This window comes from Palaemon carinicauda, chromosome 9 (genome assembly GCF_036898095.1).
Source record: "Palaemon carinicauda isolate YSFRI2023 chromosome 9, ASM3689809v2, whole genome shotgun sequence".
NCBI lineage: Eukaryota > Metazoa > Arthropoda > Malacostraca > Decapoda > Palaemonidae > Palaemon > Palaemon carinicauda.
In genome coordinates, this window is record NC_090733.1 from 65,660,950 (window position 1) to 65,670,949 (window position 10,000).

Genomic DNA, 10,000 nt, shown 5'->3' on the forward strand with positions numbered 1-10,000 from the left:
GCTATAAGAGAAATTTTGGAAACATCACTGGAATTTTACTTCTTTACCAAAATTTTATTTAGAACATTAGGCAACACTGCTTTAATGTAAAGAACACTTGAAACAACAAACAATAACGTGTAGTTGTAGTGGCAACTACAACTGGTTTAGTGATTTCTTATTTGAATATGCAATAAAGCTGGGATAACCGGCGTGCAGCTAATTGATATTAACTTAAACTTTTCATAGTACACCAAAAATATGAAAATCTACTGTGCCAGACAAAAATCTCACTAGAGTCGCTGCTAGGAATTTCTGCTAAGATAGCTTGTAAAACCCTCAATTTCTTTTTTTCCAAAACCTGCTTTGCTAATTTAATGGTGCGTCTTACCACTTGTAGAGTCTTATGACATGAGAAATACGGTATATATCACTCTCCCTCTCTCTTCCTCTGTCTCTGTACAGACCTGTCTAAAAATTAATAGAGCGTATGTCTGAGGGTTTACTTTTATTTTTAATTATCTTGAAAGAGGATCGGATAGATGCGAGATATAAGATATATAAGAGAAGGGGAATGGTTGAAAAATTTTGATAAAGGAAAATGTAAAATGACAGTGTTAGGGTAGTTTGCTTTGAGACCATAGAGTTGAGAAGTTGCTTATACTGCCAAAATAGATCAGTACATACACAGGCTGTGGTAGCTCATTGGGTGGCTACATGGCAACAAGCATTGTGACATTCACAAAAACCTTTTAGGTCAGTCATCTTTGGCCAATGCATTACCCTTGGAGGACCCACATAAGAGTGAAAGCTTTATCCAGGCATCCATCATAAAATCCTCAGAAAAGATTAAAAGTTCCATTGTGGCAGCTCGAGATATATACGGCCCCAGCGGCTCTACCCTACCCTTCTTCTGCAGCTAAGAGTTGGTAGTCATGCATCATAGAACTTTATTATCTATTCATAATACACCTGTTTCTAAATAAAAAAAATTTTATCATCCATTTAAAAGAGAGAGCAAGAATATATATGCATAGCCAAATGTCTGAATCTACATGGCCAAAAATAAAAAAAGGTTTCTTTTTTTTTTTTTACTTTGTCTTACCTCTTCCAGCAATGGACTGCTCTATTCATAGATGTGAGTGGCCAAGTATCTCTAATACTGTTTTTGTTCCAAAATCCCTCAAACTAAAATCTTTAAGGTTTACAACTTTAAATGAAGGTTGAGAGTAAGCTTGTACAAACAAGTTGTGTACCCTGTTCAGTATAGTATGTAACCATTTTGTAATGGATTAGAGCACGAATCTCTGACATTCAGAATTAAGCTATAATAGTAAAAGTATGAATGAATCTTTGGACTTAAAATGAAAACAAATATGAAAACATTTAAAAAGTGCAGCTGATGATCAGCTAATCCAAATGCCTGTGTATGCGTGATGAAACGAGAAAGCCTTTTGGCTTTCCACTTTAGTAAATGTAAATTACGAATTTAACGTTTCATTGGTTTATAATGCGTACACAAAATGTAAATAATTTTAAAGTATCGTTTAATTATTACTAGTTTTTTATTTAATCCTTAAAGGGTAATATAAAAACAGGAAATTACAACATTCATTACTGTAAAGGTATTGAAAGTGCCAGAAGTTATGAAATGAAGATCACTATATTTTAGCAAATTATAGGAATAAGTGCAGTATTTTGAATCATACTGAGATATTTCATGAACTAAAGGATTCCAGTTATTACTTATGCAATTCCCCCTCTCCCTCTTTCTTTTGCCATGAGTTTTATCAACCCCCCCCTTTTTTTTTTTTCAAACTAGAACATTAAAAAATTCCTTATTTTCCAATGACATTCAGCTTGTCACCAAATGGCAGCATGGTGAACTAACCTACATATTAGTTGCTCAATTTGAAATTTAGCAATAATTTTTTATTTTTCATGTATTTTAATTTCCCAACCATTATTTTCCACACGTTCGCAATAGCAGAAACTTATTAGTTCAACATTATTATGGTGGAGTGCAGATTTCAAGTTTACTAACCTCATATTCTCTCCTAAATCCAAGCTCAGAATCTTTCAACTTCTCAATATACTGTGAAACAAGTTCTTCCCTTGGAATGGGTTTAACATCAATAGCAGGCTGAGACATCAATGTGTGCGAACGTCGGAGTGACCGGAAGATACGCCTGAAAAAAAGCATTAATTTGTTAAACCCTATTTATTCATAAAACTAATACAGAACCTAATTTCAATATGAGAAAGCAAAAACATGGATAAAGGTTATTTTTTTCACATCCAGTTTCACCCTGATGATTATTTACTAGAGAAAAGAAATTTATTAGCCTACCGAGTCAAATTTGACTCTTACAGAGCTGGCCAATTTCACCCTGAACGACATAGCAAATATTTACAGTAAAAGTCAATGAGGCCTATCCTTTACAATAAATATTTGTGTATGAACGATCTTCAGTATTTACAGTGATGCCTCACAACACAAAATTAATTGGTTCCGTAAGGGCTTTCGTAAAGTTAATTTTTCATGTAGCGAGTCACATTTTACATGTCAATAGCCTAATTCATTCCAGACCCTAGAAAAACACCATATTAAATGATTTTAAAAATTATATTCGCCACTAAACAGTACTAAATATATGAACAGTACTGTATTTTGATCATTTAATAACAAATTAACATTGATATTCTGAAAAAGAAGTGTTTAATTAGAGCAAACAGTAAAAATACAGTAACAAAAATGTGGAACCTTACCTTTGGAGTGAGGCGATGTCCGAGAGCAAAGTGCTGGGCGGTAGAGGAGGATGAAAATGGCGGAAAACGTTTACGTACAATTGTCAGAAAACGTAAACACTTAACTTTACAAAATAGATTTATGAATGGCAGAAAACATTAACACTTAATTTTAGGAAACGAATCTACAAATGGCAGGAAATATTAACACTTAACTTTACGAAAAACTTTAAATAAAATTTAATTTTTTTTCCTTTTTCTATTTTTTTTTTTTTACTTTACGTTTTCTATTTTCTAAATTTAATTACACTACGTATTTTGTTCATCACTGCCACTTTTCTTTCGTTTTTTTAGCTGGCGCTTGGTCTGCTTCTACCAAAGGCCTCTTACTAAAATAATCGTCCAAAGAAATTGTTTCTGCCTGTTTCTTAAAATTTTCCTGAAATAACTCGGGCAAACTTCATTACAGTACTCAACCCCACAACCGATGAGAGTTTTTTCTGGGTGTCTCTTTTCTACGAGAGCCCCCATTTTATAGTAGCCATCTAGACCCTCTTTAATTTCTGCTGTTGTCAGTGGGTCATCCTGCTCCCCTCTACTGTACTCTTCCTGAATGACGTTCACTCGCATGGCCTCCAACTCCTTCAGGTCATCCATCGTTAAGTTCCTCTTGGTGCTCCTGGATAAACTCATCAATGTCGGCCTCATCAACTTCCAGACCCATGGACTTCCCGAGTGTAACGATCTCGGAAACTTCAGATTAAGCATCAGGTTCAGGATCGTCAACATTTTCGGAATCATCTTCAGTTTGGTCTGCGTGGAAGCCCTCGAAATCTCCTGCCAAGCTTGATCGATCATTTTGAGGCATAAGACAACATCAAAATGCTCCTTCCAAAATTGATGAAGGGTGAGGTTTGTGCTCTCAATGATTTTGAAACCTCTCTTGAAGAGATATTTCGTGTAGTTTCTACAAGTTGGAAATCACTTGCTGGTCCATGGGCTGGAGGAGAGGGGTGGTGTTCGGTGGAAGATAGAGAATCTTGACGAAGGAATATTGTGCTTCAATATCTTCATGAAGGGAAGGAGGGTGAGCAGGGCATTGTCCAGTACCAGCAGGCATTTCATGGGGAGGCGCTTCTCTTCCAAATACTTTTTCACAGTCGGGCCAAAACAAATATTTATCCACTCGATGAACAATTGTCTTGTTACCCAGGCTTTTCCATTAGCCATCCACAACACGTTTAGATGTTCCTTAGAGACTTTGTAGGTCTTGAAGGCTCGGGAAGTATCGGAGTGATACACCAGCAGGGGTTTCACCTTGCAATCCCCACTGGCATTTGCACAGAGTGCAAGGGTAAGCCGGTCCTATATAGGCTTATGGCCAGCCTCTTTACTTCTGCCGTGATGTACATTCGAGCCATTTAAAAAAAAAAAAAAGCCCAGTCTTGTCGCAATTGAAGACTTGCTAGGGACGGTAGCCTTTCCGGACAGTCAACTCGTCGAACGTCTTAACGTAGGCTTCGGCCACATTCGTGTCCGAGCTTGCAGCCTCCCCATGACGCACCACCGAATAAATGCCTGAGCGTTTCTTAAACTTTTCAAACCACCCACGAGAAGCCTTAAACTCTGGGGGTTCCTGCTTCGATGTTCCTTCTCCTGCGTTGGCTTTGGCCTGAGCATGCAAGAGATCACCTAAAATGGCGCTGGCTTTCTGGCAGATTATCGCTTCGGTGATAGTGTCTTAAGCCTTTTCTTTGCCCTTTATCCAGATAAGCAGCAGTCTTTCCATCTCATCGTGAAGGTGGCTCCTCTTGATGGAGAAGATAGTCACGCCCTTAGAAGGTGTTGCTGCTTTGATAGCTTCCTTCTGCTTCAGGATCGTTCCTATCGTAGATGGATTTCGGCCATATTCCTTCGCGACCACACTTAACCGCATGCCGGCCTCGTATTTCTTGATTATTTCCATCTTCATCTCCATGGAAAACATCACCCACTTCTTTCCTTTAACATCAGCGACTTTCTTGGGACCCATGGCTAATGATGTATCGTAGGATCACACACGATAACAGTACGTACAGTAAAATTGTTACGAAAACGAAATCACAAACACTAAGTCAATGTGTACGATACCGCTGCTAGAATAAAAAGACATAGGAACGCCAGTGCGTAGATGCACAATGGGATACAGTACAGTAGAGGTCAACCAATAGGAGAGCAGGATCTCATGGTGGTAACTAGCATCCAAGTAGGGAGATAACCAATGGGAATGAAGGAGGATGGTAGTGAGTTTACGTGCTGGCGGAACGCGAATTTGAAAATCCGTCTCGGATACGATTGGGCTTCCACTCCGTACCGCCTTTCGTTGTCTGAAAAATTTTTCGTGATACGCGTCATAAAATTTTTCGCATCTCCTAACGTAGAGTGAAAATTTTGTAAGCCGATTCTTTCGTAGCTAAAGGTTTGACTATATTATTTAACTGTGCCTCCCTCTTAATACTCAAAATATTACTTTAAAAAATTTGCGGAAAATACCCAAATGTTAAAGGCAGACTGTAAATATATTGCATGTATTGCAACAGTGTAAATATTATACAACATGTTTCACCACTGCTAAGTTACACTTCGATAAAATTACAGTACTGTACTAGGAAGTGAATCTTAGATATTTGCCTTTCATATATATGCATAAGGGGAGTGGTATTTACAAAAATATTTTCAAATTAAGTGTAAAAATTACCTATATATACATAATACAATTTTATCTTCTCCCTCACCTTATATAGTTGATACTGCACTGTACTACAAACTATAGCAGGTGTATTGTGCAGTTCTATAATATTTTTAACTTGGTAAATAGTTGGCCTTTTATACTGGAAAATGCCTTGAATCTACAGATATGTATTAACTTCTCTTCTATTGGTGAATCGAGATTTTCAAAGGTAAAGACAGGAATTTCAGTATTTGGAACACTATGTACATTCCAAATAGTTCCAGGACATGTGTTCAATATTCCTCCTTAGGAAGGTACATGAAGTTCTTCATTAAAAATAAATTCACGGCCATTACATAAATTCTGACGGGATTGTATCTGACCTTATTTCTATATTCACTGATTTTTTATATAAATTAGTGGAAATGTTACATGAATCAAAACACATTTTCCTGAAAGGAGTGGTATCTCCAGAATAAATGATTCAAGCCTTCTTCATAAAGTACTAAAAGAATCTGAAATAATTGTATTATTGATTTTTTTACCTCAGGGAGTAGCAACACTGGAGGCTATGGTGATGTTTGTGGAGGGAAGTTACCTTTAGCTTAAAATGAAAAGTTGGTGGAATTAAATGAACAAATCTTTATGAGTCCCGAGTCCAACCCAAGTATACATGGGTTTACGTCGTTTCGATTGAAGTTGGTTTTGATTATACGTTGCTTGTCAAAAGTAATATATAGCCAAATCCGAATAAAGTTTAAGTCATTTCATTCGACTTTATGTCAGTACGCTATAGATATTGAAGTCGTAATATCTCTAGAAAAGCGTTTAAAAACTGTACATAAATAATGTTACTGTACAATAAAGAGGAATAAAAGTGTAAAAATCCATATTGAAATATGTACATTTACAATATGTTAATAGTATAATCATCATAAATCTTAGAAAATGAAATATGGAAACATCTGTGACTGCATGTTGTTGTTGTCTTATTTAACAATCTTTAAGAACTTAGAGTTTTCCATGCCAGTTCCAACGAACATAAAGTTTAAACCTCTTAAAGAGTTTTCTACGACAGATCCAATGAACATAAAGTTTAAAAAGTTAATTTTGCTTTAAAGCATTTTTGTATTATATTTTTCAATCTCAAGCACATTCTAATAATCAACAGCTATTCACATTTTATTTTTGGTTGTGTTCAGCCAATCTCAAGAATCTACTGACAATATGTGCATGTACGAATAACAAAAAATATTGTCTATATAATTTTTTAACACAATACAAATTCTTGATGGAAATTACACCAGCACAAATGTGTTATAGGTTATCATAGTTGTAATACATTTCGTTCATAGCTATTACTATTAGTTACCATATGTATACATTCTCTCTCTCTGAGGTGCCTTACAATACACATATATAACAGATTTAACAGAAACCTTGTCTCCTTAAAAAGTGTCTGTCAAATATTACATACAAACATCAGTTTTGTTGTTGTTACTGTTTTTAAAATATTTCATTTTAATAGTTCATTATTTCTCATAGCATTATTTTATTTACCGTATTTCCTTTCCTCACATGGCTATTTTTCCCTGTTGGAGCCCTTGGGCTTAGAGCATCTTGCTTTTCCAACTAGGGTTGTAGCTTAGCTAGTAATAATAATAATAATAATAATAATAATAATAATAATAATAATAACAATAAGAATAACAATACAAAATAAACTTATCCTTTGCTTAAATCTATGTGCGATCGCATGCTGGCCTTGAAACGCGTCATTCAATTTTATCAGTCAACAGCATAATGTTTATGTATATACTTAAAGATGTCTAAAATAATCCTGGTTTTCGGTGTTATCTGAACTTTGTTTAATTATTTATTTACTTCTTTATTATCTACTTAAGGTGTTTTTCAACAGCAGCAATTATTGATTGTTATTTTGGTTACGTTGTCAGCTGTTTTCAAGGTCATGAAGGTATCCTGATTATGCTCACACATAATTAACAGAGTATTGTCGATATAATTTTGCTCCCTATCATATAATCCTTAAAGAAAAGACGAGCACAGTTCAAGGAACTCTCGAGGAGTTTCTTATTAAAAAGCATATCGAACAACAGCCAGAATCAGCTGTTGACGCTAAAGATACACCCGCAGCCATCTATGTACGCAATGCAAACAAACAACATGAATGTAAATATTGGTAAATTTATCAACTAAGTTTATTCTATACTATCCCATAATAATTTTTATAACCTCATTTGTTATTTAACCTTACAAAATAGTTTTATTTTATCCTGCCTTAAACCAAACCACATTCACAAATAATGAGCCCGTGATGTAGTGTGAACATACCAAAACGTAAACATCTACATTTACAAGTATGCATGTATGTTTATTCGTAAATTTAGATGACTTTTTTTCTGTACTACATTAAAAACTAAAATTAAATTCTTTGTAAACTTAAAATAGATTCTTATTGACCATATTGCATTTATAAATAAAATACTGAACTGGCAATGGTTATTTGTGGTTTAGCCTGGTAACAAGTAAATTCAGAGACAAATAAATTTGACTAATATCGTATTTCAACTTGAGTAGCCTCTCCTGGAACCAATTACTGGCGAAGAGAGGTATACCTGTACATATAAGTCTGGGTAGATTCAATGATATCAATTTATCATATGTTTAAGGACTTTCATTCTAACAACAATTGTGCAATTCTACATAAACAAGAAATGTATGTAAAATCATCAGAATTAGTGTTTGAGAGAGAGAGAGAGAGAGAGAGAGAGAGAGAGAGAGAGAGAGAGAGAGAGAGAGAGAGAGAGAGAGAGAGAGAGAGAGAGAGAGAATATTATCTTCAATGTTTTTGATTCTGGATATTGCATAGACCATTGAAATTATTCTAACTATTATCTCCGCCAACTAAGTTAGAAGGTATATGTTTTAACCCCTGATTGTGTGTTTGTTAGTGAATACCTTCCCGGCCACAATTTTAATCGATGAGTAATGAAACTTGCAGGGATTAAACCTTTAACCCCCAAAGGACGTACGGGTACGTTCCTAATAACCCATCCCTTTACCCCCATGGACGTACGAGTACGTTTTCTATACTTATGCGTAGATAACAGGTCTTGGCAGGCCTTGTATTTGAAATACAACGCTTTACTGTTGTGATGTTGTTCCTTCGATGTCTTGTCATCAATGTAACATGAATAAAAAGTTTCTCTGGGCCCCACAAGGGTCAAGAGGGACCTTTAAATTTTCTTTGAAGAATCAGCTGATATTTCCTGTGCAGTAATTTTAGGTTGCATAGGCATTTGCACAAATATTACAAAAATAAGGCACTGTTACCAGTGCAAGAGTATTGTTTTGTTGTCCCTTCGACATCTTGTCATCAATGAAAAATGAATAAAAAGTTCTCTGAGGCCCACAGGGGTCATGAATGACCTTTAAATTTTATGTAAAGGAATCATCTGACATTTTATGTGCATTTGCTTTAGATTTCATAGCTATTTTTACAAATAATTACGTAAAATGGTTTCGTTGCCATGGTAACACTATGTTTTCATTGTTTTATGTTGCCCAGGTCCCCACAGAGGTCAAGATGGACCTTTAAACTTTCTGTTATGAATCAGATGATTTTTCTTGGTATTATTTTTGGGTTTCATAGCCCTTTATACAAATTTTACGAAAAATTATCAGTGTTACTCCTGCGTGACTATCGTTTGTATGTTCCTTCGACATCTTGTCTACACTGAATATGAATAAAAAGTTTCCTTGGTCCCTACAGGGGTCATGGAGGACCTTTAAATTTTATGTAAAGGAATCAGCTGATATTTCATGTGCCTTTGCTATAGATTTCATCGCTATTTTTTCGAATAATTACGAAAAATGGTTCCGTTGCCATGGTAGCACTATGTTTTCATTGTTATACGTTGCCCAGGTCCCAACAGAGGTCAAGATGGACCTTTAAACTTTCTGTTATGAATCAGATGATTTTTCTTTGTATTTTTGGGGGGTTTCATAGTCATTTATACAAATTTTACGAAAAATTATCAGCATTACTCCTGCGTGACTATTGTTTCATTGTTCCTTGGATATCGTGTCAACAATGATGAATAAAAAGTTTCCCTGGGCTCCACTGGGGTCTTGATTGACCTATAAATTTTCTTTAAAGAATCAGCTCATACTTCACATGCAGTTTGTTTAGGTTTCATAGCTATTTACACGAATAATTACTGAAAATGATTTCGTTACCATGGTAACGATGCGTTTATAAGTCCGCCATGACGTATGAGACTAGCACGCTTTCCCCTGGAAGAAGCGTAATGTACTTTAAATTTCCGCGTCTTGTAATTTAAAGGTCCGAAAGCAGCTGATTTGAGTTGTCATGCGATTTTTATGCCTACCATAATTATTTTTGTATAGTTTTTGTTACTATTTTGCCAAAACTTTGAGTATATTTTCATATTTCTCGCCATTATCCTTGTTCTTGGGAATGAGGCTATCTCCGCCAAGCAAGCTTTCCCCTAGATCGAGCGTAAAGGACTTTAGATTTCC

At 35.4% G+C, this 10,000-nt stretch overlaps 1 protein-coding gene across 1 annotated transcript in view; it reads right to left on the reverse strand.

Annotated features, from left to right (window-relative positions):
- Nucleotides 1-10,000, reverse strand: part of Ptp69D (Protein tyrosine phosphatase 69D) — a 651,708-nt gene that overhangs the window by 295,602 nt on the left and 346,106 nt on the right. The window contains exon 9 of the mRNA XM_068380055.1: nt 2,024-2,168. Within this exon, the coding sequence (XP_068236156.1) occupies nt 2,024-2,168 (145 nt within the window). The remainder of the gene's footprint in view (nt 1-2,023; nt 2,169-10,000) is intronic.